The sequence below is a fragment of the Macadamia integrifolia genome, chromosome 6, assembly GCF_013358625.1.
Source record: "Macadamia integrifolia cultivar HAES 741 chromosome 6, SCU_Mint_v3, whole genome shotgun sequence".
In the NCBI taxonomy this organism is placed as follows: domain Eukaryota; kingdom Viridiplantae; phylum Streptophyta; class Magnoliopsida; order Proteales; family Proteaceae; genus Macadamia; species Macadamia integrifolia.
In genome coordinates, this window is record NC_056562.1 from 14,867,462 (window position 1) to 14,882,461 (window position 15,000).

The 15,000-nt window shown below is 37.3% G+C and overlaps 2 protein-coding genes across 2 annotated transcripts; one reads left to right on the forward strand and one right to left on the reverse strand.

The window, feature by feature from the left end:
* The first annotated feature begins 1,809 nt into the window (after positions 1-1,809).
* On the forward strand, positions 1,810-6,566 carry LOC122081019 (protein disulfide isomerase-like 5-1). Its single transcript, XM_042647953.1, has 5 exons — positions 1,810-2,039; positions 3,264-3,322; positions 3,423-3,598; positions 5,932-6,024; positions 6,226-6,566. Exons 1-4 carry the CDS (start codon positions 1,935-1,937, stop codon positions 6,012-6,014), a joined length of 423 nt encoding a protein of 140 aa, XP_042503887.1. The 5' UTR covers positions 1,810-1,934; the 3' UTR covers positions 6,015-6,024; positions 6,226-6,566.
* A 1,117-nt stretch (positions 6,567-7,683) lies between these two features.
* On the reverse strand, positions 7,684-10,676 carry LOC122081779 (elongation factor 1-alpha-like). Its single transcript, XM_042649053.1, has 3 exons — positions 10,528-10,676; positions 8,995-9,475; positions 7,684-8,889 (listed from the first exon to the last, which is right to left on the reverse strand). The coding sequence occupies exons 2-3, from the start codon at positions 9,454-9,456 to the stop codon at positions 8,005-8,007; spliced, it is 1,347 nt and encodes a 448-aa protein (XP_042504987.1). The 5' UTR covers positions 9,457-9,475; positions 10,528-10,676; the 3' UTR covers positions 7,684-8,004.
* Between the last annotated feature and the right edge of the window lie 4,324 nt (positions 10,677-15,000).

A 15,000-nucleotide genomic window follows, 5' to 3' on the forward strand; every position in this document is an offset into this window, starting at 1 on the left:
TAAATAGTAAGAAGCAATATGGTGAGCAACAAAAGTAATATGTCACCCATAGCGAAGAAAGAACCCCCAACTATTGTTTTTTACATTAAAAAATAAAAACAGAATAACAACAGATGTATCCAATGCGTGAGACTTCCACTAGTATAGAGTTTAGGGATGATCATATACACAGAGTCTCAACCCAATTTTACAAAAAATTTATTTTCTGACTCAAATTAATAATCACTAAATTATAATGTAATAATCTTCCCTAAAGTGACTGAACTCTCACTGTCAATCATAGATATATAGCTGTTTGGAGTTGACGGTATCGACACTCATGCATCTGTCTTTGCCATGAGCAAAACATGTCCAAGATGAGCTATGCACAAAACAAAAATAATGGAATTAGAGGGCGGTGATGAAAAAACAAAAAGAAAGAGGCTAGCACAAGCAAGGACAAACTTAAGAACACCTGTTTTCCTTTCGTGGTACACGCTACACCTAATAAGAATAACTTATTAGTGAGTCTAATCGTGATGCGAAATCTCACTTAACCAGGACTTTGTGTCAAAGCTTAAGGTCCTGCGCGGCTTCTATCCTGATTGGACCACCCTAACCCCTTGTGTGTGTGTGTGAGAGAGAGAGAGAGTACTAAAAAAAAAAAATGAAAAGTGACGTTCTAACTTCTGTATATTTTGATGGAAGAATGAAAATTGCTGTTGATAACTTCTGGTGATGTTCCAACTTCCTTATATTTTAGTGATGGTCAGAGGTTTTATTTACGTCCCTGTCTTTAATCGTTGGATGGAGAAGACTGGAAGAGAGGAGGATGTGTAGTCACAGTTTTACCATTCCACCTATTGGTGGTAAGATAAGATCGTGTAGGCACCTCTAGTTATGAAAGTAATTAGGTCAATATATTAGTGTTGATATGTGCCCGTTGTATATGATTCTTGGGTTGGGGATCACTCTTTGATTCGTAGAAACGTAAATGATGCAGATGATAATGGAAAAAATAAAAACAAACAATGCACACAAGTTTACGAGGTTCGGCAAGATTACCTACACCCTCGGTGAAATGAGATTCTACTTCACTATCAATAGAGAATATGTTATAGTACTTGTCCTCACACCTTTTGAAAAGTACAAAACTACCCTAAAAAAAAAAAATCGAGGGAGGCTATGCCCCCTACACCCCCACTACGCAAGGGGACCTCATGCAACCCTCACAGCCCGCTTAACGGCAAGCAGGACCACCATTCTATCGAAGGACCTACATTAGTTTTCTCTGGATTAAACTACAACGGAATACAAGACATTATACACCAATAGTCCTATGGCCAATGCACAATGTGGGACCAACCAGAGAAGATGCACAGATATCCAATTAAGGGACAAGATGGTATTTTCTCTACTGTTGTGTCTAAGTGTAGGAGTGTCAATCACACAACCTTATTCCAATTCTATCTAAAATTCACATAATTTTATTAAAAAATAAATAAATTTGGGTTTTCCTTCTCCCTTACACAAGGCCTTTGGATTGGCTGGAAAGGCTACCATCAACTATCGTTCAATAGGGGAGTATTTAATGATCCTAGGATGGTAGTTAACCCTTTTAGCAATAGTATAGGAAAACTTTTTCTAAAGTAATATATATATATATATATATTCTTTTATCAGAGCAACCAAACGCATTTCTTGTATTTTTTTTTGTGAATTTTTTTGTTTCGCCCTCAATTTTACCAAATGTGTACGTGTTTCTTTCCTAAAGAAGTACTCAAATGTAATGGAAATAAAAAAAAAAAATACTTCTGTCTCAGAAATAGTTTTCTAGAACAGAAACATTACCGAACAAACCCTTGCACTGTGTTAAGAGTAACTCGTACTCGGAAAATCTAAACAGAGATCGGCGATTGTATCTTCAACGGAGAAAAGAGATTTAGGTAAGCGCCATGAAAGGCCTTCTTATTCTCTTCTGTCTTGTTCTCCCTCTGTGTGGTTTTACAGCTACAAGAGCTGAAGTGATAACGCTAACAGCGGATACCTTCTCCGACAAGGTAAAATCTGAGCTCAACTTGTTTTCCTTATCTTGTTCATATATTTATTCTTAATTTGATACCAGAGATCTGCTCGTTTCTTATCCCCTATAAAAATTAGGGTTATACTTTTACATCACAGAATCGCTTATGTTCTACAATTCTTTGCGTGTGCCGCTGAAAAATGTGTATTTCGCTTTTTCTTTTTTCCTCGTAATTCTGTTTTTGGTTAGTTCAAAGTCGACCCGGACACACTGGATAGTTCAATTATTAGGCAGTCTGTGGAAATCATTGCTGTCTGAATGAAATTCCGTCGATTGGGATCATTGAAAACAATGTGGTTCAGATCCTTTTAACTCTAGAATCTATCCGGGTTTTGATATGTTCTACAACCTGCGTGAGCATTCTTGATAGTTCAAATGCAAGACTTCAATTCTGTGGATTGGCTTCATCCAAAACAATGCATTTCAATTTCTTTAATTTAAGAACTTATTCCGAATTTGAAAAGGGTCCAATAACCTGCTTGAAAACTTTATATAGTTCAAGTTTTGGGCAACAGCAACCTCTTAAGATAATTGATGCAAGTTTAATTCCATCTACTGTGGTCACTTGAACAGTGCAAGTCATCTTGTAAGTTATAGAACACATTTTATGTTGAATAGGTTCTACAACCTGCTAAAACACTCAATAGCTCAAATCTGGGGCAGCCTTTTGAAATCACTGGTGCGAGAATTAATTCCATGGTTCATCCCAAATAGTGCTAACATTGGGTGATGATCTGTTGGCAGGCCTCTCTCAAAACTCTTATGCTGCTATAGGTCTCCTTATTAGGGTATTTATTTCCAACTTTTTCATGGTTAACTTGTGCTTGATTCTGGTAAGCTATGTTAATATTTAATGCCTTTGTTGCTGATTATTCCACATTTTATGGTGGTGGCATCTAGGATATATCACTCCCTGTGAAAAGTTCGAGAAAATTATAATAACGTGTTACTAGTTTCTGATAGGATATGTTATAGGCATCAATGTTATTTTTGGCATTATGACTTGTTGGTTTCCATGTTTGCAACTTTTTTTCTATGCTACTACCCACTAATTTACTTAAATGCTCTACTGTATGTCATTTAGGTCTTATAGGCATCAATGTCATTTTTGGCATTATGGCTTGTTGGTTTCCATGTTTGCAACTTTTTTCTATGCTAGTACCCTCTAATTTACTTAAATGCTGTATTGTATGTCATTTAGGTGAAGGAGAAGGATATTGTGTGGTTTGTGCAATTCTGTGTTCCTTGGTGTAAACATTGGTAAATATTCTATTCTTGTCTGATAGTTGCAATATCCAAAATAGAGTATGATATTTCTTTCTACTGTGTGACTACTGATCCTAGCAAAGTTTGGTTTCAGCAAGAATTTGGGTTCATTGTGGGAGGGCCTAGGAAGGGCCATGGAAGGGGAAGATGCAATAGAGATAGGACAAGTTGACTGCTCCACAAGCAAACCAGTTTGTACCAAAGTGGACATCCATTCATATCCTACATTCAAGCTCTTTTATGATGGAGAAGAAGTTGCAAAATATCAGGGTAATTTTTTAACTGTATTTGGATGCAAGTTGGTAGTTATCAGTTTCCCCTTCAATACTCATAGGAGCCCCCATATATAAAATGTATGATATTCTGATAATCTTGCTTCATGGATCTATTTTCTTCCTCTGGTCTTTTTTTTTATATGAAACATCTACTTGATATGTAAACTCCAATGAAGAGACAACAACTGACAGCGAACTCAATAATTTGCATTTGATTAACCCTATTTGGTTCTATTAGTGTCCTCTTAAAGTTATAGTGTTCATAATAACAATGGCAGTGTTTGAGGCTTCTTTCTTTTTTGGTGGAGGGGAGGTGGGTAGGTACTGGGGATTGCACATGCGAGGTTTAAGAGATAAATTGTGCTTCCTCTATGGGGTTTTTATCAGCCTCTTAAGAGGAAGATAAATGTAAAACTTAAAATTCTATCCTTTCCTCACTAGAGAAATATCTATTTTAGATTCATTTGGTCCATGTACTTTCATTAAGGTTCTAAAAATTTTAAAAGGGTCACCGTTGCAAACTCTCACCCTGACCTTGTGGTCGAAACATCAATATTATGGGCTTACCAAACTTCAGTTAATAGGTTGCCAGCAGTTATATTAATCTGATATTGTTGCAAGGTTAACTAGCTGCTCTTAAGTTGTCCTGCTGCTGATTTTACCAAAGGGAATTTAAGGAAAAATAGCTCTGCTCCCATATGCCATTTTCATGACCTTGAATTAGACCTAATGGAACCTTGTCATTAGACCCTACTTGGTTGGATTCCTTAGTCCAATAAAATTTAATTTCTCCTATCAGCTTGCCCTCAACTCTTTATTACTCGACTGGAATTACTAGTTGCAATAAAACCTAACAGATCCCACTTTAAATTATTTTTGAACCATAGCTCTAGAGCCTAGAGTTTTGGGCCCATAGGACATCCTGCAGTGCTTCTGGTTTGATTAGTATGAAGAGGTTACTCATCCTATGGAAAATTTTCTGAACTATATCACATAGAACTAGTTGTGCTCTTCTCATGTTGAAATTCCAATTTGTATTGATGCATACAAAATTTACAATTTGTAGTTACTCATAAAAAAATTTACAATTTGTAGTGATATTGTCTATCCTACGGATAAGAAATATTTCTACTGCTAGTCTCTGATCCATCATGCTGGTTCTTGGGTTGGTTCTAATAATTCTGTTGCATCCTACATCATGATGAGTTTTCTGAACATAGGAACATCGATCACAAGAGCCAGGCTTGGCTGTTTCCATATCAACCTCCTAATATGTCACTCCCTGCATAAAGTTTGTGTTTGTGTGTGGATTTTTTTTTTTTGGGTTGGGGGTGGGTGGGAAGCTATGAAATCAAGGTTTATTAAGCTATGCTTCAGCTTTCTGGTGGGGCTTCAATGCACTTTGTATTGGGCTTTATGCCTCTTGTTTTAGCTGATGCTTCATTTCTTGGGACTTTGTTCCTTCTCTTCTTTATCTTCCATTTTCTACTCTTCTTGTGGTTATGGGCCTTGAACATGTCATCAATCATTTTTTTTGACAACTTAATATCTTAAACATTTTCAGGGACCTATTAGACTAAATTATTACAAAGAAACCAATCACCAGGTTTTGATGCTAGCACATGTTCAGCAAAAAGATTTTTAACCTTTAATTTGTCAAAATGGCTCACTTTTTAGGTTTTCGTTTATTGTTGTGGGATTATTGTATCATGGTAGGAGGAGCCATATGGGATAGTTTTTTAGTGGTCAGGGATTTATTTGTATTATCTTTCAAGTCAAAGAGTCTAGCCATAGAGGATATTGATAATTTGCGAGTCAAAGTGTTGCTTCAAATGTTTCTACATCACAAAATTGTTTCTTCTTGGTGTTTAGATAGTAATTTCAGGATGATGTCTTAGTCTCCCTGTATGGAAATGACTTTCCTTAGAAATAGGGTTTATCCTCTATCTTTTGCCTCTGCTGGTTATTGAATGACACAGCTTGTTATCTTGTTGGGGTGTGTGTATATTCTGAACTTAATATTATGCCAACTAATTTAGGCTGGCTACGTGATCCTGTTCTGCCATTTGTCTATGTTCGAGAAGCATGTTTCATGTTTCAACAAGTCTTCTGATTTTATTCTTTTCTTTGGGATGTCTGTGTGACTGTGTGTGTTGGGGGTGTTAAAACTATTTTACCCATCTCTTTATGGTTTGGTTCCTTTTATATCTACATTTTCCCCTAAATTTCTGGAATCTGTAGGCTACAGTGAGGATTTAAGTTTAATGCTAGATCTGCATTTCAAGGGAAGATGCTTGAATTGACCACTTTTCTGCTGCATCTCATTAGGCTCTAGGGATGTTGAGTCTCTGAAAACATTTGTGTTAGAAGCAGCGGAGAAAGCACAGCTGGATAGTGATAAAGAGTTGTAATGATCTGCAAGTAAGTTTGGATCTCTTTCTTGCTGAATATTCCTTTCTAGTGTATTGAACATTTGAACTTCTAATCACCCCATCTCCCACCCAAAAAAAAAAAAAATTTTTGAACTTACAGCAACATGGGGCTGGGGGTGTTTGCCTTTAGGCATCACTTTGAAAAAAAATTTGTTTGTTACTCTTTTTTATCTTTTTATTGCCTATGTAGGAATTCCTGCTGGACCAAGGAGTGCCTGTATTCCTCTTCTATGGAAATGTATCTTTCAAGGTGTGTCGGCAACTTTAACCTGGATGAGAGAGACAAGGACGATCAAACTGACACTTCGATTTGTTATGCCTGACAAAGATTACCAGATTGTAACTTGACCAGTTCGTAAGCAACATACAATTAGAGAGGGTTATGTTTCAGCATCAGCAGAGACTTCAATGCTCATTTTTACATGTGACTAACATGTATTTGACAGGTCAGATTGACTTCATTGAGTGTCAATCTTATACGCTTGCCCAATTTTCTTATATTAAGCGCTAAGTATTGTTGGAAAGCTTCAATTTTAAGCTTGTTCCAACTAATATATAAATATATATATATATATATATATATATCTGCATTTAGAAAGGATCCTACATAGCTTGGACGATACCTTGTTGCTTTCGTTCGGATTTGTTCAATTCTATATTGTTCTTGTTCTCTCGTGGTAACCATAAGATGAAAGATATTCTTCATGGCCTGTCTTTTTTCCATTTTTCTTTTGGGTAAAATTCTTCATGTCCTGTTAACAATCATGTAACCAGGAGTCCTACACTTCGGAAGAATACAGTGGTTAAACCAACTCCCTATATTATCAGCATCTCCTTCGAATTTCGTGGCCCTCAGATGGGTTTTCTTGTTGGTGCTGGTTTTATGAACAGGCTTATCCATAGGATATCTATGGATGACCCACCTGCTTGTATAGCATAGCAGATCTGATGGGTGCTAAAATTTCATAAAGGTAGACCCAGAGGTCATTGTTTACATGTCAATTTTTAGCCCAATTTTAAACTGATCAAATAATAAAATAATGTTTTAAAAAATCCAAAAATACTAAAAATAGAAAGAGATATTTTTATAGATAGACGCGGAGAGTTGAGGTCATATGAGGAGTTGCCCTTACCAACTGAACACAACCCACTTCGGGCGGGAAGAGTGAAGATAAGAAATCAGAATTCACCAAGCATCAAAGCCTGTTTCCCAGTGGTTGATACTCCACTTAACTTCTTTCCCGAAAATATTGCGATCCAGGAGACTGGGACAGGCAGAGATCACTTCACCATTCCACCCAAGTCATATTCCTAAACCAAACCCATCAAGGTTTTATTGCCCACTCATCAGAAGACATCTTAGGGGAAATAAGGGATCACCAATACCAACACCAACCATAACAAAGTTTCAGCCAAAAAAATGCTAATGGCTAATGGTCATCAAAGAGCAATATAAATTGTCCTATCCAATCCCAATCCCAATCCCAATCCCAATACCAATACCAATAGTCCAATACCAATACCTAAAATCATGCTTTGAAATGCCAACTATTATCTAGTTTAAATATATGATATGAAAACAGTTGCAAGGGCATTAAGACTAATGAAAAGATAAGTAGTGTTTGAAAAGATAAGTAGAGTTTGAAAATGTAAAAACCTGAACTGAAACGCATTGCTCATTATCCATTACGAAGACTCAACAACTATAACTAGGACGCAAGTCCATATGTTAAAGACAAAAACATGATATCTATAGCCCTTGCCACCGTCTGTCAAGCACCCAGGTTTGAATCCGAGTGCTATAATCCAACATTCTCATCCTTGCTAGTGAGGTTACAAAACTGTGACAAGGGCTACTAGATACATTATACAAACAACTAGACCAAAACTGAAACTCAAGAGCAATAAAAATGGAACTAAAGGGCCCGTCTACGGCTGAGAAAACCATCATTTTATTGGAACACATACTTCACTTTCCTTTCTTTGCAGCAGATTTGGTGACCTTCGCACCGCTGGGTTCCTTCTTCTCCACACTCTTGATCACACCAACAGCCACAGTCTGGCGCATGTCCCTAACAGCAAAACGTCCTAGAGGTGGGTATTCTGAGAAGGTCTCCACCACCATGGGCTTGGTTGGAAGCATCTTAACCATACCAGCATCACCGTTCTTTAAGAACTTGGGCTCCTTCTCGAGCTCCTTACCAGATCGCCTGTCAATCTTGGTCAGGATCTCGGCAAACTTCACAGCAATGTGAGAGGTGTGGCAATCAAGCACTGGGGCATAGCCATTCCCGATCTGGCCTGGGTGGTTCATGATGATGACCTGGGAGGTGAAGTTTGCAGCCTCCTTGGCAGGATCGTTCTTGGAATCCGAGGCAACATTACCTCGCTTGATATCCTTCACAGAAACATTCTTGACATTGAAACCAACATTGTCACCGGGATGGGCCTCCTGGAGAGCCTCATGGTGCATCTCAACAGACTTAACTTCAGTAGTCAGTCCGCTGGGACCAAAGGTTACCACCATACCAGGCTTCAGAATACCAGTCTCCACACGCCCCACTGGGACAGTTCCAATACCACCAATCTTGTAGACATCCTGAAGAGGGAGACGCAGGGGCTTGTCCGAAGGCCTCTTGGGCTCTGAGATCATGTCCAGAGCTTCAAGAAGGGTTGGGCCCTTGTACCAATCAAGGTTGGTAGACCTCTCAATCATGTTGTCACCCTCAAACCCAGAGATGGGGACAAATGGGATCTTGTCAGGGTTGTAGCCGACCTTCTTCAGGTAGGAAGAGACTTCCTTCACGATTTCATCATACCTCGCCTTGGAGTACTTGGGGGTGGTGGCGTCCATCTGTGACACAAAGGAAAAATTCAGTCACATTAAAAGCCTTGGCCAAATTACAAGGCAAACCCATTTGACAGAAAACAAAGGAAGAATAACAGTTACAATCCCCACCTTGTTGCAGCAACATATCATTTGCTTGACACCGAGGGTGAAAGCAAGCAGGGCGTGCTCACGGGTCTGCCCATCCTTTGAGATACCAGCCTCAAAACCACCAGTAGTGGAATCAATGATAAGGACAGCACAGTCAGCCTGTGAGGTACCTGTGATCATGTTCTTGATGAAGTCACGATGTCCAGGAGCATCAATCACAGTGCAGTAGTACTTGGTGGTCTCGAACTTCCAAAGGGCAATATCAATGGTTATACCACGCTCACGCTCAGCCTTTAGCTTGTCAAGCACCCAGGCGTACTTGAATGACCTCTTGTTCATCTCAGCAGCCTCCTTCTCAAACCTCTCAATCACACGCTTGTCAATACCTCCAAGCTTGTAGATAAGATGACCGGTGGTAGTCGACTTCCCAGAGTCGACGTGGCCAATGACCACAATGTTGATGTGGGTCTTCTCCTTACCCATTATGAAATATTAGAAGAACCTGTAAACAGATTGAAGTAAAAGAAAACTCACGTCAAAACAGAACCACCAATCCCCTGGGAAAATATTCAAACAAAGAAGACTTAAAACATAAATTTTTTTCATGCGTATGGGGATGCACAGAGAGCGCTGTCAGGAAGCTTGAGAATGAATACAAAGCCAAATAATGTCAAATCTCATATACTTTTAAGGGATTTGTTCATCCATTAGATAGACAAAGTCTTATAAGAAGCATATTTCACAGAACACAAGCCAAAAACATATTGAAGAGAACCAGTATTGGTATATACGTAAAAAGATTGGGGGGAAAAAACTACATTCCTACTTCGACCAAAGATATATAAAAATAAAAATAATTTCACCCAAATAAATAGAATTTCGAACGGAAGTATAGAGGAAATAATTAAGAAGCCACTAGCGTATTAGACAAATATGCTAAGCTAAAACCACAAAAAAAATCCGCTTCACGGATCGGTATTATAAAGAGAGAGAGAGAGAGAAGCGAATAGAGACGCACGGATTAAGAACTGTTCATAAGAATAAAATCAAGTAACGTCAAATGTAAACAATCCCAAACAGAATGAATCAAGAAGAAAAACCAAAACGTCGAATGCAATTGTGCGCTGAATGGAACTAAGAGACAACAAGATTTCATGAGGTTGAAAGAGTTTTAAACAATAGAAAAAATTTTGAAAAATAGATTTGGAATGAAATAAATTGGAAGGCACGAATCTGCAGTCCTCAAATCACCAGGAACATGCATTTGAAGACAGAAAATGGATCGCGAACATTGAGCTTAATCGAACCCTAGATCAAATCGTGCATGAAAGACGCAGAAAAGTGAGAAAGATCAACAAAAAAGAAGGTTCCGAAAAGCTAGCATTCAACTCGAAATCAAACAACACAAAATCGCAGAAACCTTTGATAACAAGCACAATAGCCTGCAAAAGATTCTTAAAAAAAAAATCCAAAGATCTGAATAAAGAATGAAAACCTAATACTATGATCATATAATCTAAGAGGAAAAAGAAGCAAAGCTAGAACCAATCTAACCTTTAACAGAAGCGGCAATGACGAGATCGAGTCGCTAATAGCTCTCCAAGACTCCCACAGTTTTAGCAGAAAAAAGGAGGCCTCTGAAATAAGAGGTTTCTCGCCTTAAAAAGACTCTCAAACCCTCAGCTCCGTTTAGGGTTTTTCTATACACCGTCAGATTACTGGATCCAATGGTCTAAATAAAGTTGTCTCTGAGCCGTTGATTTTGATCGAACGGTATATATTCGGCACATGTCATTTAAGAAACTATTAGATACCCTATGTGGTCTCCGTGTCCCTCACGGTCACGGCTCAAAAGGTTGAGATAAGCGTGGACTCTAAGGCCCGTTTGATAATGGTAAAAATGGAATAAAAAACATTTGATAAAACTATTTCGTTTTACTTATTTTCAGAAATTGAAATTCTACCTATTTATGGTTCAAGAAACGACCATTTACTTGTTTTGTCGTTTCTGAAAACGACTTGTGATCATTCTTTTGCTGGTTACTATCGACTTCCAGAAATATGACTTATCCAACACTTTCAATTCTATTTCCGTTTCTATAAACGAAAATTTATGTTTATACAGTTTCTTAAAACAGAAACAGCAAAAACGTTATCAAACGGGTCTAAGTTTTCCTAGTCCTAGCCCTAGTATAACTCTCTAATTGTTGAACTCTATGGAGTGAAATCCAATCCCTCTTTTGGTCCTTGAAAACCTTGGCTTAGAATAGATGATCAATTTGTTTTAAAAATATAAGGGGAAAAAAAAAACCCTACCAATTTGGAATAGGAAACTCCCAAATTGAGTGACACAAAAAGATCCATGTTGTACACTGAAGATGCTCCTAAGCATTTTCCCATTGGTTCACACCGATAGGGTTCTTGTGCCCAAAATATAAATAGGGAAATTGTTTCATGTGATGGTGGGCTAGTCATTTTCCCATATGTCAAGGGCCACACTCCCTCACAAAAAAACATTTTCCCATATTAATATGACCTATAATGACTATTGGATTACATTATAAGGGATTCGGATAACTTATTCAATAAGAATAGTATTTAATGTCCTCTACATGGATTGGTATTTTTTTCTGTCTTTTAGCAATTCTAGGAGGATTTGGGGGGACCCTAGGATTAAGAAATAACACATCTACATGGGACTCTATTCTAATTCATTATCTATCTCTTTTTTTTTTCCTTCTTAGTAATGGAGAAAATGGTGCTCCATGATAGCGATCATAGCCCTAGGTCAAAGTCCTCATAGGACAAGCACCACTTTCGCAACACCAATAAATGATAATGGAACATAGGGGTGTCAATTCGTGGCCCGACCCGACTAAACCGTCCGAGATCGATTGTTTATAGATCGGCTTGGCCTGGACCATTTATTAAACGTGTCGGACTTGAGCCCGATCCGTTTATAAATGGTCAGTCTCAATTTTGCTACTTGGACCGTTGGGCTCCCGATCGAGACCGACCGAATAACGCCAGACCGAGACCGGCCTATTGTGCACCGACTTGGCCCGACCCTTTAATGATTGTAGAATACCTATTTTACCCCCCAAATTAAATAATAAAAACAAAAAAATAAATACATGTTCACATTTTAAATATTGGTTATATTTGGTATCATTTATTGATTTATTGTCATTTTTTTGGGCTTGCATGAGTGGGCCGAAATATAAGAGCATATTTTAAAGAGGGCCCGTTTAAAAACCAGTTAAAGCCCGTTTAACATTAAACATGTCCGTAGCCCGGTTAAGACCCGACTGAAGCCCGATTAAGGTAGTTTGATTATAGTCCGAGGTCGACCGACAGAATATAAAGTGTACCATGCCCTCAATAACTAAGTCCGATTAGTTAAATGGGCGGACACGATGTAGTCTTTGAAAATCTTCAAGCCCGATTAAGCCTGACCAAAACCGGACCAGCCCGACCGGTTGACACCCCTAATGGAACATACAGACTCAAACTCACAATTAGTCGACTCAAACAATGATGGGACAAGGGCTTCCTTCTACTACACTACCAACCCTGTTGGCGACTCTCTTTTACTAACCAAACCTTGTTATAGAAAGTAAGGTCATCTTTCTTATTAGTGTTCGCAATAACGTGATATTTTGGATAGCCCCAAGCAACTACATTAAAAGTGGTAAGCCTTTAGACCCAGCTTCGGTTCTTTTGAATGTGGACGCATGGGGTTGCAGATCTTTCACATTGACAATACCGTCTATTGAGATATTTCCCAAGTCCGAAAAACCTTTTCATTGGCCAAAATACCAAGGGCTCATACCCATGGACAAATGTGTCATCATAAGTGATGGGCAACGGTTATATTCATGAATGGAAAATGTGTATGTGCTTATTTATGCTTTTATGTAAAGAGTGTGTTAGATCAAACACCAAGAAACATGAAAAATAAAAAGAGAATAGATTCGCACGATACAAAGATTTAATGATGTTCACACATCAGGGTAGTGTGTTACGTCCTCGAGCGAAAAAGAAGATGTTTCACTATGCAGAAAAGAGATTACACTCAAGCAGCGGCGATAAAACTCGCCCTGAAACCCTGACTCGAAAAAGCCCCAAAATACAATGACTTTCTCAACAAGTAACAGTACATTATATATACTCCAAGTTGTGAGTCGATCCATCGGGACACGATCGATCCGGTCGAACCCCTCTGCTTCCATCACATATCTCAAAAAATTTTTCATTCGGATCACCACCAAAATATGTCAAATCGGGTCAATCTTCAAAATGGGTCAAGAATTCGAGACAAACTTAAGAGAGTGCATAGGAGTAAAAACAACGGAGGAATCATTGAAGGATTATCCCAAACAAGGTGATTAGAATTCACAATCGCACCCTTATGGACTGATTGCGAAGGATTGGTCAACAAGTTGGAACAAGAGCAAAGGATTGGCCGTTGAAGTCGTTTCCTTTTTCTGAGAGATATCAGTAATTTTATGAATAATTTAGGTTGTATAAAGATTGAAAAAAAAAAAAAAAACACATACACACATGAGTTTTGTCGCAATTGCTCATCATCTAGCTAAGATGTTTGGGGAAAATATAGCGTGTGATACTCTTCTTATTTTCCTTATTTTATATGAAGTTTATAGTTTTATTATTTAAAAAAAAAAAATGTCTTCTCCATATTGGATGACTCCAAAACTCCAAATCGCAATATCTCATCTTTGATCGAAATAGCATTACCAAGTATTACAATATTTTTGTCTTATAAAGGAAATAGTTAATTAGTGGATGATTCCAAATCACCATGTCTTCCAAACTTTCCTCTACAAAAATATAGTAGAATGAAAAAAAAAAAAATTCTTACATGGTCCAATCGTATAGAGAGGTGACAGAAGGTCTATTCCAATATGATCATAGATTCAAAAAAATATTATAAATAATTTAGTCATATTACGCAATATGGACTTTATTAATATTATTTCATATTAAATTTTCGAGCCTATTTCTATTAGGACAAATATATTTATAACCAAAGTTGATGTTTATCACTTATTTATTGAATGAGGTAAACTCTTGTCATTTCTATGTGTCTTCAAAAAACATGCAGGACAATTATAGCACTCGAGAATGACATATTGATAAGTCATTTTTAAAGTTTTATTCTCAAACAATTTTTTCATTTTTATATTTCCATGTAAGAAAATTAGAAGAAATTGTCTAAGTGACCCTTCAATAGATGTATTTACACTTATATATAGGTGAATTTATAACACATAACTTTCTTTTAATTGCCTTTATATCATTCCGAAAAGCTTATTAGGAGAGACAAAAAGGATTTTAAAAATAATTTAAAAGTGGTTTACTATCATTTCATTCTCAAGAGCAGTCAGCATCTTGTATGATTTTCATGTACATTTATCCCAGTGAAATAATGTCATCACCTCACAAAGTTGTCAATAAACATTGGCCCTATCTATAATAGGAAAAAAAAAATCAATAAAATGAAAATTTAAAATTGAAATGTGTTGAATCTTACAAGAATGATACATACGTGTTAGAAGGATGGCTACGAATTTTGCAACTATGAAGATATTTGTTTGACATGGGAGTGGATTATCAAGGATGGCTATCTGGTATGCATCTTAAAAAATAATATTTATTATATTTTCAGATGAAGTGCTACCCAACTCTCTCAAGCTAATCACTCTATCTCGCGCTCAAGAAAAGTTTTATGTACTGTCCTCTATTCACGAAGCTTCAACTCATTTTCTAGGACTATTGGGTTTTCCACTCTCTACCTTGACGGGTTTAGTCAATGACATTTACAACAAGACATTATGTTAGTCCCTTGTTTTTGGGTCATACTATTCAAAACCTTGTGTTAGTGATCATGTCTTTCTTTTCTTTGTTTATATTGTATTTCCTCCGATTTTTACGAGTTTGTATCCAAACCTTGTGCATCCCTTTAATTTTAATTGAATAAATTTCCTTCTATCAAAATAGATAAAA